Source organism: Meles meles, chromosome 15 (assembly GCF_922984935.1).
Source record: "Meles meles chromosome 15, mMelMel3.1 paternal haplotype, whole genome shotgun sequence".
NCBI classification, from domain to species: Eukaryota; Metazoa; Chordata; class Mammalia; order Carnivora; family Mustelidae; genus Meles; species Meles meles.
Window position 1 is genome coordinate 53,363,533 of NC_060080.1, and position 15,169 is coordinate 53,378,701.

General features: G+C 49.1%; 1 protein-coding gene across 1 annotated transcript in view; it reads left to right on the forward strand.

Moving 5' to 3' along the window:
- TGFA (transforming growth factor alpha) overlaps positions 1-15,169 on the forward strand; it is a 107,146-nt gene that overhangs the window by 79,330 nt on the left and 12,647 nt on the right. Inside the window, exon 3 of the mRNA XM_045979246.1 lies at positions 7,649-7,766. Within this exon, the coding sequence (XP_045835202.1) occupies positions 7,649-7,766 (118 nt within the window). The remainder of the gene's footprint in view (positions 1-7,648; positions 7,767-15,169) is intronic.

The following is a 15,169-nucleotide window of genomic DNA, read 5'->3' on the forward strand; positions in this document are numbered from 1 at the left end:
GCCTCTTTGCTAATTAAAACCATTTTGCTTTGGGACTCTTAGCTCTTTTACTTCTAAAATGGTCCCGAGGATTGCATGTTTCATGGTAATTCCTGATTTGTTTATTCTTCAAATGGAAGAATTGTCTTAACTGCAGAAGGTGCCCTTAAGGATTTCTTAACCCTCACCTTACTCATAGTCTCTCTCTCTCTCTCTCTCTCTCTCTCTCTCTCACACACACACACACACACACCCCCTCTGAAGTGACAATGTGTTGTGCGTTAGAAAGAGCAAGAACTTTAGAGACAGCCAACCCTGAGTTCTGCCATTCCCTCCGCCATTCCCTAATCTAGCAGCACTGAACAAGCCTCAAACCCCTCGGCTTCATTTTCCACATCGATAAGATTGGGGTAGTAATGACTTACAGCCCAGGATTTTTGTGAGGATTAAATGGAACTCTCTGGGATACAGTGCTGGGCAATAGTACTTGCTGTTAGTAGACAATTTCTTAATAGTGGCTGGTATTAATAAGTCATCACCATCATTAGCATCATCATAGTCTAATCTCAGAAAATCCACACTGGGTTAAAAGCTCTAAGCCCAGGTACTTTAGGTAGGATATGAACCTAGCAAAGTACTTCTGTGTTCGTGTTGTCTGTTCTCTTCTCCCTGTTGGACTAGGAAAAGGTGAGGCCTTCGGAATAAGCACAAACAGGATAAACCCCACTGGGGTCACATACCACCCGTGACTTTCACTCTGAATGTGTATCTGTTTTCCCACCGCACACACACACACACGTTGTGTTCTTAAAACCCAACATCTTTGTGGGAAAGTAGAAAATACGTCGTCCCGCTTCTTTATTCACACCTTTCTGTGAATTCAGAAGTTCCATCACATCTGATGCTCCCCTTGGGTTTTACCCGAAGAGAGCCATGATCAGAGGGAACTGAATTAGCTTAAATGTTCCTTTAGGGATTCGGCCCACCACACACACGCACACACGGACACACACACTCTCTCTCTCTCTCTCTCTCTCTCTCTCTCTCATTTAAAGCTACAAAAACAGTTCAAGAGTCCATTTTTAACTCGGCTCTGAGCCGGAAGCCCCTGGTCTTTGGGGGCCTAGGCACCACACAGCCGAGAGGATGGAGCTGTGGTGGGAGTGTATTTTGTGAAGGGCTCAGTACCATCCCGTGAGTCAGCCCCCAGCCTGCTTCCAGCTGCTCCTCAGTTAAATGTCCGTGCTGTCCATGGATGTATAGAGATGTATAGAGATGCATCTCTGCTTCTCAGCCGCTGCTCCCTTGTGGAAATAATAAGTTCCATATGTGGCGTTTCCCACTTCTCCCTGAAATAAAGTAGTGCTTCCTCTTGTTTCTCCTAAAAGCGCCCCTTCCTGATTACTGGAAGCAGCCTAACAAGTGAAGCATTCTTCCTCGCTGCCCGTGATTTGTCGACTTAGATCGTGCGCCTTCCCAGCGTTCTTCCTGGACTCAAGTAGTATCCTCGTTTTCTACAGCTCTGCATTCTATTAAAATCAGAAAGAAGGGGGTGCCTGGGTGGCTCAGTGGGTTAAAGCCTCTGACTTTGGCTCGGATCATGATTCCAGGGTCCTGGGATTGAGCCCCGCATTGGGCTCTCTGCCTAGCAGGGAGCCTGCTTCCCCCCGCCCCCTGCCCGCATCTCTGCCTACTTGTGATCTCAGTCTGTCAAATAAATAAATAAAATCTTTTTAAAAAATCAGAAAGAAGGGAGAAAAATTTATAATTCTAGTATTTTCTAAGACTTGCTAACTGTATATCCATTGGCAGCGTTACCTAAACTAAACAGGGACTACTAATGCTGTCCCCACAGAGTGGCTGGACATTTAATGAGATGATGCGGTACCTATGTCCTTAAGTGGAGGTGGAGGGGTGGGTAGGGTCTAAAAGCCAGTTTAAGGAGGCCCAATGGGGTCAAAACGAGACAATGTTGGAAAAGCTTGCAGAAGAATTAGTAAATCTGTGTTCGGGGCTTGTGTTATAGGGAAAATATGTATCTTTTACATCCAGGAGTTCCTCTCAGGAAGCTGAGAATCTTGGGGGTGGGACGATAGTCACAAAAATGGCCCTGCCTTCCCTTCCCCCCTCCCACGCCCCCCTTTTCAGGCAGAGGGAGGAACCCCAGCACTAGTGAAAGTGACTTTTTCCCTTCATTGCCTAACTAAAAGAAATGTCCCTTCTCTCTCAAGTATTGGTACTTGGAAGCCAAACTCTTTCTAAATCGCTTTGTTATTTTTCAAGTATTTGTTGCTCTTGGTTTTACTAGTGAACGAGTTGGGTGATTACACTGATCTCTATATACCCATCTCCAGAAGAGCAAAACTGATTCCCTCCCTGGTCAGGAGCCCCAGGGAATAAGGTGCGTTCTCCTCCTCCTGGAAACGTGGCAGGGCTTACTTTGCCGTGCTCTGCTGATTTCAAAGTTGCCCACCCCCCGGTTCGGCCCACTCACACAACCTTAGGAAATGCCCACGCTCATTAATCTAGCTTCACGGGCCATTCCTCTCTGTGGTAGAGGTCACTAGTGTGGCCCCCCCTCAATACGGACAGTGCTCTTTGACCTCAGGATCACTTACAAATCTTTACGAGTTATTACTCTCAACCCTCAAACCCGCCGGGCCAGAGTCTCTGCTCACCCCTCTGTAGGCGGACACGCACCCGTGTCCCACACCCCTGACTTCTCGAAGCCCTGGCTTAGCATTTCTGCCCCCTGCGTGCCCACCTTTGAGCCAGCTTTCCTTCCCAAGCAGGCTAACTCCGTCAGTTCCCGCATTGCCTCACGTGTGCTTGGACTGCCAACCCTGTCAGATGGGCCTGAGGGTGGCCCGCACCAAGCCGCCTCCATCCCAGAACTGAGCCTGACACGGGAGCGGGAGAGAGGCCCCCGGCCCCAGCGAGCATCAGAGTGTGGGTCTCCCTGCGTGCCCTCCCCCGGCTTCACCAGGGGCCGCTTGCTCGCTCCCGTCTTCATTAAAGTCATCTACTGCTTTTTCTCCTAGACATTCCAGAAGCATTCGTTGGTTTTGCCATTGTAGTGTCTGAAGAGAAACTATTTGGTCCCAGGTCAGAAACCTTGGCTGAGAGTTCCGGCTAAAAAGCCAGGCGTCGTTATTAAACTGTCACAAAGCTAGCCATGATATTTGAGGAAGTGACGAAATGGCCGTAAATGATGTAAGTTTTGCAACGGGCAAACGTGTCCGCAACTTTTGACATCTGGAGAAGAGAGTGAGGGGCCGCTGCTGCAGCCGCTCCCCTGACCCGCCCAGAAGGTCCAATTAGGGCCGCTCTGCAAAGGGGCGATGGCCCTTGGTGGTGTGAATGCTGCTCCTCAGGGAACTGTCCAGATGGCTGCCTCCCTGGCCCTCCTGAGCTGGAGAGACCCCTCCTGTGATTGAATCCCTGGTTTTCATGTCCCATGATTACAATCCCAGACCCTTTTCCCACAAGTGGAGCTGGGCTCCAGGCCCTATTAGTGGGTCTGTGGTCTCTGGGCAAAGCTTTCACAGCTTCCCTGGAGACCGCGGTGTCTGCAAGACGTCCGTTTGCTTAACAGTGTCGGAGAGGCCTCTAGTAAATTTCAGAGCAACAGAAACTGAGCGGCTTTGAAATTCCAGCTATGGATGGGCTCGGTATGAGGTCTGTTCCGAAAATGGGAGCATTTGGTTTTCCAATCAGCCCCGAAGACTAATCAGACTTGGGTTGGGGCCTGGAGGAGACAAATTCAGGGTCCAGAGCCCTGGGGAGGGTAGCCAGCTGTCTGTCCCCTCTGCCTGGACCTCTGCGGGGCCCTCCTTGGAGTTACCTGTTGACCTTCACTGCCTTCTTTTCCTACATGAGAGGTTTTTTTCCCATTTTAAGTAGCTAGGCCTTTCCTTCCTCTGCTTGATATTTCCTTGAGTTTTCAAGAAAAGACGGACAAATTATGAGGGGGAGAGGACGAGAGAGTAGAGGAAGGTAGACAAAGAGTAGGAAGAGAGAGATAAGGAGGAAGGGAAAAGGAGAAATTTGTACTCTGGGACAGTGCTGGGAATTCAGGGGTTGTCTTGTAAAGCTCATTTTGATTTAAATTACTGAGCAAATCCTCCACGGGGCGTGAATGCCTGGCCTGCCTGCATCAGAGATGATACTCGAACAGCACAGGGATACAGCAGACATACAGGAGGTGGGAATCCCTCCTCTTCCCCTCCTGACCTTTCCCAGACTCCCTTTCTTCCAGAACCTTGCAGAAACTTCTTATCTGTCTGGGCTGACCATGCTGAAGCGCTGGAGTTTTCTGTGCTGATCCTGGGGGTGTCTGAGGCACACATCTTTAAAAGCCCTAGAACCAGAACAGTCTCTGCCCCACACCTGTGGCCCACTTCCCACTTGGCATGGGGCTTCTGGGCACCCAAGCCTGTGAGGCCAGCACAGCAGCTCCAGGGTCTGGCATGCCCATGGCCTCACCTCAGTCTGTGGCCGGCTTGCCCTGAGGTGGCACAGGGTGAGCACAGGGCCACGGGGTGGCTCCCTCCTGAGACCACAGTCTAGTTCCCTCCTTCCCCTCCACTTCTCAAGGGCAGATCACGTCCCCCAAAGCTGCCAAGTGTGCCGCTGGAAACAGGACCTGACCTGCACACAGCACACCTGGAGCTTCCGGGGTCAGGGGTCAGGGTGTCACCCTGTACCGATTCTTAAACGAAATGCTTGCTTTTAAGATGTTTGTGACTATATCAAGGGGGGAGAATGCAAGTAACAGCGGAAGTAGTACACTCACGTGAGCGCACGCGTGCAGTGTGTAGAGAAGTCTCTGCGGGGTACGGTGCTTTTGTTTAATCTTACACTGGTATTTACAAAAGGTTTCTACAGCGAAGGATCACTTTTGTGGTCAGGAAAAAGGTTTTAAAAATCAACAGTATTTTCATGCTTACGATAGTCGTCTGGCATCGAGCTCCCTTGGCACCTTGGTGCATCGGGCTGCGTCAGGCAGTGGGGGTTATAGAGCCCGAGTTCTACATCGGGTACCCGTGCTCATCCTGGTCTCAGACGTGCGTGAGCTGCTGTCGCCATGACTGTGGCAGGGACCTTCCTCATTGCCTGGGCTCGCTGGCTTCCTAGCGAGCTGGGTGACACACAGAGGGCTTACACTGGCGGATGTCTCGGCTGCGTCACCAGGAAATCAAGGAGGATATTGTCCACTGTAACACGTGAAGTGCTCTTCACAAGCAGTCCCAGAAAAAGAGTTGCTCTGTGACCGTAGACCTGGGCCACGCTGAGACTGCCCCGCGTGTGCGGAACGAGCGCACTTCCATCTAACGAGCCGCGTGCATGCTTGCGTAGGCAGCGCTGGGAGGCGTAGGGCTCCATTCGCCACTCAGCTTCAGCACATAGGCTGTCCCCTGTGTGTCTTCATATATGAGCCAGACACCCAACCTCTTTGCTCTTTTCCCCTCCTTATTCTTCTTTGCCTGCTCTCCCCTTCCCTTTCCCACTGCCTGTCTCTGTCTCCCTCTCTCCCTCTCTCCCTCTCTCCCCACTCCGTTCTCCTTCTCTGCCTCTGTCTCTCTCACTTGACTTTCCCATTTGTATCCCCTTTGAATGAGACCGATTTTTATGAAGATTCTTTGAGTCACTTGTGAGATGAGGCAAAATAGCCATAAATACAGGCTAACTGAGAACATGGCATTGAGTCTACGCCTTACCGATCCATCTTGGAGACCAGTGTTCCCAAAGGACAGATCCCGAGTTTTCTTCCACGGTGTATCTGGTGATCTGACACTTGACCACAAAGAATGTCAGCAGATTGCAGGCCTTGGGGTCACTTGGGTTTTTGAAGAGCTGGCAGAGGACCAGCTCCAAAAAGGGTCTCTTTCAACACCCCTGTTGTTTGGCTTTTCTAAGAGGTCTTTTGTCTCTAAACAATGGGTCTTGTGTGTAATACAAGCCTGGGTCTCCAATCAGTGCACATCAGAATCACCTGGACAGCCCAGGTACGCCACATCAATTCTATCTCAATAAACCTGACTTCTTTCTTTTAAAAAAAAAAAAAAAATCACCTTGAAATCTTATCACACAGATTCTTGGTCGCCATCCCAAAGATCCTAATTCAGTAGGTCCAAGGGCAGGGACTGTGAACTTGGCTTTCTGGTGAGCTCCAGGGGTGTAAAGTTGCTGGCCCACAGACATTTAAGGAGCCCAACGCTGAACCCTGACCAGGGACTCTCACTAGCCACTTGGAGGAAGTCGTCTAAGTGGCTTTTTGTGGAGCTTATCAAAAGCCTTTTTCAGGTCTCAATCAAATTAGAGCCACTAGTCCCCAGCCCGTCATCTCTCTGTATTTGTTCCTCAACAAGGTAATGAACACAGAGAAGCCAGTTAGGTGAACTGCAGCCGACCTGTCCAGCCCCAGCATCCCAGTGTCCATGGTCAGCAAGCGAATAAGCCCATTCCTCAACCACCCAGGCCTGGGACTCGCAGGCCCGTTTTCTCGGCTGAGGCTGTTGGATCGCATGTCCCATAGGCTGCCACTGGACAGGGATTTCTCAAAGAGCAAGAGCTCTAAGAACATTTTTTCCAAAAAAATAAGTAAGTGGGAAAGACCCACTCCCCAAAACACAAGCATCAGAGAACCTTTTGAAACAGCATGGGAACTACATCTGTCAGGCCATCTTGAAATAACTGCCTGCAGGGTCTCAAGTGTTATTTGGATGAAACAAGGCTGTTGGAGTCCATTACAATAAATTCAAAGTGATGCCCTGTGGCCTGGTCGGGTCTGTTCATGTGTTGTTCCATAGGGTGCTCCTGGTGGCTGTTTTTATTCCTGTGTGAACGCCAAGGAAGAAAAACCCAGAGAGGTTTGGTGACACCCCCAGGCTCTTGTGAGTGGCGGGAGGCAGGGCTGTGAGCAGGACCCGTCTCTTTCCCTGCTGCCCTTCCCGCCCACTCCCAGCTTTCCCAGCACACTGTGTGCTGCTCCCACATGGACTTCTGGGCTTTCAGTCTCCTTCATGGTGGGATTACTCCTTATCGCCTGCCCCAGAGAGCCTCTTGCTACCATTTTTATGTATTGCTTTCCCAGACTTCTTTGTTTCTGAATTTTTGTTGATTTCAGTAGAATTATATAATACAGAACAAATGGGAAATGTACCCATTTCACTGACAATAACGTATCGTGAGCATCTCTCTGTGTCATTAACTTTCTTCCTCATCGTCGATTTAATGGTGATTTAGTGCTCCTCTGTAACTACCTTCTGGTTTCTTGGCTTTAAAACAGAGTTTTGTGAAGGCTCTCTTAAAAGAATGATCACTATCACTTTGCAAAAGTAAAATCAGGTCGCGTGGAGGATAGGCTTTAAATGTTCTGGTAGCTAACATCGCCCCAGTATCTCTGAATTATGCTGAATCTTTTGGAGAGATGGTTTTGTTTCTGACCAAGGTAAGTACATAACATAGCCCTGCTGGGAAGCACGTGATGCAGGTGTCTGCGGTCCTGGTATGGCCATGAGAAAGTGAGGGTGTGCTCAGGACGACAGGCAGGGAGGGACCAGAAATCCCAACCAGGAGGGCACCCCTGCTCTTCAGTTGGTGAGGGACTGCACATGTGTCTTGCTAAGCCATGGTCTGAGCCAAATGTCTTCTCTCTCTCCCGCAGACCCGCCTGTGGCTGCAGCTGTGGTGTCCCACTTTAATGACTGCCCAGATTCCCACAGTCAGTTCTGCTTCCATGGAACCTGCAGGTTTTTGGTGCAGGAAGACAAGCCAGCATGCGTGTAAGTGTTCCCTGGTGTCCTGAGATTCTGGGCTGGGGGCACCCCAGCAATCAATAACAAGAACATTTACCTCCACGAGACATGCCTGAAGACCCTGGAAACTAGACGTGGAGGATCAGAGCAGCAGGCTGAGGGACACCTGCTTCACACCTAGCTGGTGAAAAATCTAGGTTCCAGGGCCGTAGCCCAAAGCCACTGAGGCAGAACCCCTGAGGGATGGAGCCTGGGGGTCTGCATTTTTCACAAGTACCTCAGGTCACTCCTGGGTTATTACAAAGTCTGTAAAGTTCTGGATCCAAGTTTAATTCACTCATTAGAATTCCTAGAGGGCAAGGTGTTGGGTTGGATCCCTCTGAGTAGGCAGCGTCTCCAAGAAGAGGTCTCTGCCCTCCAGCATCTTTACAGCACAGCAAGTAAAATAAGCTGGAAGTGCATGCAAACAATTAGTATACATAAGCTGTAACGGAGCAAAAAACAGCTTGGAAATCAAGATGTGCGCCAGCGCGAGGTGGTTTCCACGCCAGGCCGAGCACAAGCCTCCTGGGACTGCTGCTTAAAGTAGAGCTGAGCCCCACCCCACCCCCACTGAATCATCTCCAGGAATGGGACCCAGGAGTCACATTACCTAAGAGCCACTGGGGAGTGCCATGGTCAGCCAGCCTGGGAAAGAAAGGCACTTGAGGAAAGCTCCCCAGAGCAGATGTCAGGGTATGCCTAGTGGGGAGAACAGAGAGGTTATTCCAGGCCCGGAGCATTGGGGAGCCTGCTATTATGGGCTACCTGTTATGTCTACAGCAGGAGGGGACAAGATTAGAGACAAATTGGAGGCCGGAGCTTATTGGAAGTGAGCCTTTATTCTCTAGGCAGTGAGAGGCACGTTCGTTCGGGAAGGGATGTTTTAAGAAAAGGAATCTGTCCGTAATCGAATACTCTTAAGTGGCCCCATACACAACCTTGGTGCTATTGACATTCAGGGCTGGGTGGTCCTTTGCTGGGCAGGAGGATGTTAGCGGCAACCCTGGCCTCCACCCACCAGGTGCCAGGAGAACGAGCACCTTTCATTGGTGACCATCAGAATGTCTCCAGATCACCAAACGTCCCCTGGGGGGGTGAGAAGAAACAAAATCCACCCTCCACCCCCAACTGAAACCACCCATCTATATGAAGTCGTCATTTCTCTAGGTCACCACTGGTGGAAAGGTACCAATGCCATGCAGTCCAACTTAATAGTACCAGTAAGTGATACTAAAATGTTAACAAAAGCCAGCATTTATTGAATTTTGTTCGCTTCACGCTGGACACCGTCCCAGGCATGATCTGTGTGCTAACTCAGGTAATCCTCCCCACAACCCCACGAGTTAGGCAGAGAGCTCATGCCCAGATCGCAGGGCAGAGCTTGTGGTCAAACGTCCACGGTCTAGCTCCTGAAGCTGAGTGCTTAACTGTGATGCTAAGGGTGTCAGATGCATTAGCCTGAGAGCTACTGAGGCTCTGGAGAATCTGTGCAGAAAAGGCGGGGGGCAGGGCTTTCCTCTTCCCACGTGGGCACAAGCCTCACCTGGTAAAGCAGGCTGTCTCCCTTCTTCCTTGCAGGAGGACTGCATGAGGCCCCCGGGTCAAGTCTGTAGAACTTGAGCCCTCCCTACCCTGTAAAGGCGGAAGCCTTCTGAAAACCACTGGGGCAGGGGTAGGGGAGATGGGGAGCAGAGGTGCTGGTGCTTTCTTGTTCTCTTCACTGGGGATCCCAAGCCCCGCTCTCGGCCCAGGGAGCTAATCGTCCATCACACTTACACACCATTGCATTTGGATAATCAGGATGACTGACTGTCTCTCCCCGCATTCACATTATAAATATTGCTATTAATAATAGGCTTTCAATAAAAGCTATAGCTAGGTACCAGGCCTGGCTCCCAGCACTCTCTCCATATATAGTAACTCTCTGAGTCCTCACAACTCCCTTCATCAGTGGGAATTCTTGTTCTTGTTGTATAAATGAGAAAACGGAGTCGGCTCACAGAAGCAATTTGCCGAGTCCCAGAGCTAGTAAATGGCAGAGTTTAGGATTCAGTCTGATTGACTCAAACTCCCAGACTTGTGTGCTCAGCTACTGCCCCAGAGGGCATTCTGTCTTGATCTAAAAAGTTCACCTCTGTTAAAAAAAGAAACAACAGATCCAAAATGGAGTCACTTGTGCTAAGCCCTTATCACCAAACCAAATTGGGTAGTACCTGACCCAATTGCCGTTTCGGCCTGCCCCAGAAACGTGCTTAGTCTGTCCGTCTGGAATTTCCCTGGTCAGCTCTAGTGATTGATAGACCCCTTCTGTCCCCCGAAGAAAGATGAGGTCATCTGCTCTTTCCCTGTCTCTGCTCCCTTCTGTTTACACAAGTCTCCCATCTTGTACAGCTCCTTGGAACTCCTTTCCACTGACTAGATGGGATACAGTCTGATTCATAAATCACTGAATAAAGCCAATTTGATCTTAAAATTTACTCAGTTGAATATTGCTTTTTAACATCTCAAATCACTAAGCTCTTTCATTTGTAAGAAAGGTGTTGGCATCTTCCCCCATGTAAAGAGAAACGTCGAGGTCATTCCCAAGCTCTTTGCCCCCACCACAGACTCTTAAAGTCCTTTCCGTGGGCTGAGTGCGGGATCTCCCAGAAACAGCTGGGCCATCCTTGTGGTTTGGAGAAGCTGACCATTTGTGGGGATACATAGCCATGCAAGCAATTACCACCTCTTTATCTCAGTTTCTCCACCGGATCTTGGCAGCCCAGGGGGTGGTATTCAGCCCACAGATGTGTTTTACGTGACAGTGGATGATGATCTGCATTGTTCTTTGGTAGTTTTAATTAGTTGCCAGCATTTTAGAAGCCGTGTTTCACTCTCTATGTGAATGTCCAGCCCTATGGAATAAACAGACAGAGGGTAGCATCAGGTCAGGCCTGAACTCCCAAGTGTGCCATTTGGCTGGAATACAGGTGTGCCAGCCCCACCATCCCCCAGGCAGGGCTTGCCCTCTCTGGTCCTCATTCCCCCCCTCTCCCCACTGCTCCCCAACACCGAAGCAGATGTCAGCCCCTGACTGTCCTGTTGCTGCTTCCGCTCGCCTCAATCATGCCAACCCACCTTGCTCACTCCTGCCGTGTGAGCTCTTAAGCTCTGTGAGGACAGGACCACGCCTTATACCTTTTGTAATTCCAGTACCTAGAAGAATGGCATAATTAATTAATTCCCCATTAGACCAGAAACTGTGATCCGTGCAGAGAAAGCAGGGCATCCTATTCCCACTCGTATGAACTGCCCCAGCTTTGGTTTGCGGACACACACATTCTGGTCAATAAAACCAACATACCTTGAGGGAAGGCCATATATGTCACTGCCTTATAAAGAAAACCCACAGCGACCCAAACTGAGAGTCTAAAAAGAGGGAGCTCTTTCTAAAACACTGTTTCATGTAAGCTTTGTTTTTTATAAGAACAATAGCCTTTAGGTTTCCAGAGAACCTAAATGACATCTCACACTAAAATATGAGGTAGAGAAAAAAAGTTAAAATAAATAACTAGTCAGAAGTAGCCAAAGGTAGTGAACAAAATCCTCAAACACTTATGTTTCAGTTGAACCCTGGCTGGTATTTTATGTCTTCCTTTAATAAATCCCCACTAGCACCCATCTATCTCAGGAAACAAATAGGAAAAGGATTTCCAGAGACATTAAAGCCATAGAAAGGCAAGGTTAGGACTTGCACGCCATTTTCCCCTGAGGCAGATTCAGCGCGCTATTGGTCGGCTGCCGGCTGCCGGCAGAAGCCTTCAAAGGAAAACAGTTGAAGGAAGACACCCAGGTGACATTTTTTAAGAGTTCCAGTGTCCCCAGCCAGTGGCAACCAGTTTGAAGTTTCTCACCTGTCCAAAATGCTCTTCCGTGACTAAACTCCCTGACTTGACTTTCCCAAGCAAAGTGTGAAAGCAAATTGCTGAGCCAAGGAAAACACTTCACATGGCCCTGGCCACAGTACATTCTAGTGGGATCTGAACAGAGACATCTGAAGAGAAGAGACTGTCATCAGTTTACCAGCAGGCCGCAATGTGACTGAGGATGTACCCCCAAGAGCTTAAGACAGGGAGCAGTTTGGGGCTCGAGCCATTTTCTGTGCATATTCTGTCATCCCAACAGCTGGCAGATGATGGGGTGTAGGGGTTAAATTATGACCTTGGGGCGCCAGGCTGACCCAGTTGGTAGAACATGTAACTCTAGACCTCAGAGTCATGAGTACAAACCCCACGTTGGGCATAGAGCTCACTTTATTTTTTTTTAAAGATTTTATTTATTTATTTGACAGACCACAAGTAGGCAGAGAGGCAGAGAGAGAGGAGGAAGCAGGCTCCCTGCTGAGCAGAGAGCCTGATACGGGCCTCGATCCCAGGACCCTTAGATCATGACCTGAGCCGAAGACAGAGGCTTAACCCACTGAGCCACCCAGGCACCCCTCACTTTATTTTTTTAAAAGATTTTTTTTGTGGGGTGCCTGAGTGGCTCAGTGGGTTAAGCCTCTGCCTTCAGCCCAAGTCATGACCTCAGGGTCCTGGGATCGAGCCCCGTATCAGGCCCTGCTCAGCGGGGAGCTTGCTTCCCCCTCTCTCTTTGCCTGCCTCTCTGCCTACTTGTGATCTCTCTCTCAAGTGAAAAAAAAATCTTTAAAAAAAATAAAAGATTTTGTTTGTTTGTTTGTCAGAAAGCACAAGTAGGGAAAGTGTCAGGCAGAGGGAGAGGCAGGCTCCCGCTGAGCAGGGAGCCCTGTGTGGGACTCGATCCCAGGACCCTGGGATCATGACCTGAGCTGAAGGCAGATGCTTAACTGAGCCACCCAGGTGTCCTTAGAGCTTACTTTAAAAAAAAAAAAAGAAGCAGCAGCAGCAGCAGCTATGACATTCTTCCATGCATAAGTCTGGAGTACGTACATAACCTCATTCCCTCTCTCCCCACACGGGAAGCAGACAGTGAGCGTCCTACCCCCAGGCAAGATAACACAGCAGTGAATGGATTTGGAGGCCAGACCTGAGTCTCTCATACACGTGGCTTAGCCCCATAAATGGGGATATTAATATTTCAAAGGATCGTTATGAGGACCCAGTGACCATAAGCTTGCAAAGCTGTTGCTGTCCAAGATGAGAGCCACTGGACACACCGGGCTATTTTAATTAATTCGCTTCATTAAAATTTAGTTTCCAGGCCTCACCTGCCACAGTTCAAATACTCGGCTGCTCCAGGTGACTGGTGGCTACAGTATGGGGCAGCGCAGATATAGACTGTTTCCTTCATCGTAGCAGTTCTATTAGATAGCAGCAGAGAACATTCAAGCCCAGTTCCCCAGAGCAGGAGGGCTCAGTTACCAGACACTGTGACCATTGCCATGGCCGGAGGATGTTGTAAGGTCCTGCCAAAAGGAACAGTGGAAGTCGGGAAGACCACCAAACCCATGGCTGTCCATGAGACTCCAAGATCAGAGCTGCAGGGTGGAAGCCTGTACCCCATCCAGCTCCCTCTTCCCCAGCCCTGGAAGTGGAGAGGTTATAGGGCTTGGTGAATCCACTTCTTAAGAGGCCAACAGTGGGTAAGCCCAGTATAGGTGTCCTTGGACTCAGTTTCCTCACTCCCACCACAGCCCTGTGGAATTTCTCCGTGGCAAAGACAGGTTCATGTAAATATATTTCTAAAACTATGGTTTTGGGTCCTTAATCAATTCAGTCCTCGGCCCTCATATTGAAGACCATGTCTTGGGAACTGTGCCAAAAGACTTGGCTAAAAGAGGACTAGCTGCCTGCCAGAGAATACATCATTGTTTATAAAGACAACGTCTCTCAAGAGCCTTAAAACTGCTCCCATCCTTTTATTTACATTTTTAACACTTACACAGCACTTGAGTCAGACACTTCACAAGATATTAACTCAGTTCTCATAACAACTCTGTGAAGTAAGTTTTACTATCTTTTTTTTTAAGATTTTATTTATTTATTTAACAGACAGAGATCACAAGTAGGCAGAGAGGCAGGCAGAGAGAGAGGAGGAAGCAGGCTACCCACCGAGCAGAGAGCCCGACGTGGGGCTCAATCTCAGGACCCTGAGATCATGACCTGAGCCAAAGACTGAGCCACCCAGGCGCCCCATACCTGGCAGTTTTCTAATGACATAGTAACATGGGGAGGAGATGTGAAATGAAATATTGATGCAAAATTGTAAAAAAAAAAAATTTCTGTATACACACACACACACACACACACACATATATATATGTTAAAAACTAGATAGAAATAGTTTAAAGAGAAACGTCCATTTGCCATTTGGGGAGGTAGGGTTGGCAACAGTGTGCACTTTTTTTTCCTTTCTGCTTTATTATAATTTATATACTTTCCAAGTTGCTTAGAAACATTCCTTTTCCAGTTAGAGAAGTTTTTTAAGAAAGGACATTTAAGAGCATAGCCCTATATGCATGATCATATTTCTTGAAAATTGGAAAAGGGCCCTGTGAACCAGGTGAAACAGGGACTTAAGGGGAAAACCGGAACAAGTCTATGGGAGTGGAGGGCCCACAAGCCCTTGGCAGAGGGGAGAGAAAGGCACATTGTGGGTCATTTCATTCTTCCTGTTCAGAGTGGCCTACAGCCACAGTTTGCTCCTATGAAAAGCCCCAGAGCACTCTTGACTGAGTGACAAAAATGGAAAAGCCTCAGGGATCCACCTGGCTGGAGCACACGGCCTTCATCTCCAGCCATGACGGCTCGTGCGGCCGCTCAGCCGGCCTCCTTTTGCCTTCTGTGCTACGCTCTTTCTTCCTTGTACGCTTCTTTCTTTTGGTTCTTATTTGGGAGAAACGGCCTGAATGGGATTCCAGAGCCTCATTTCAGAACCCTGAAGACAAAACAGCATTCCAGGACCTTTGTGTTTGGTAAAACCCACTGCAGACAAATGAAGTTGGTCAAACAATGTAAGAACATGTTCAGTCTTAACCCATTTTCCATTCTCCCTTGTGATAAAACAACTCGGATTTTGTTCAGATTCCTTTCTGAAACAGGGGTGTGGCATCCCCCACCCCCACCCCTCCAAGAGGGGAACCATTCTATAGCCACTGGCCTGAGGAAATGCCCGGAGGGAGGGAGGGAAGGAAGGAGAAGGAGAATGGAGGTTTCAAATTGTTGGTTCTTAAGTCTGTGCACTTAAACCATGGTTCGACCTCAGTGGTTCTCAGGCCTGGATGCACATTAGAATCACCTGGGGGCCCAGACCAACTGGGTGAGCATCTCTGGGGCTGGGACCTGGGCCCTGGCATTTTCCTTATCTTCCCAGGCGATTCCACTATGCAGTCAGGTGGGAACCAGGGCCTAGCTGAGGTAAAAGAGAGA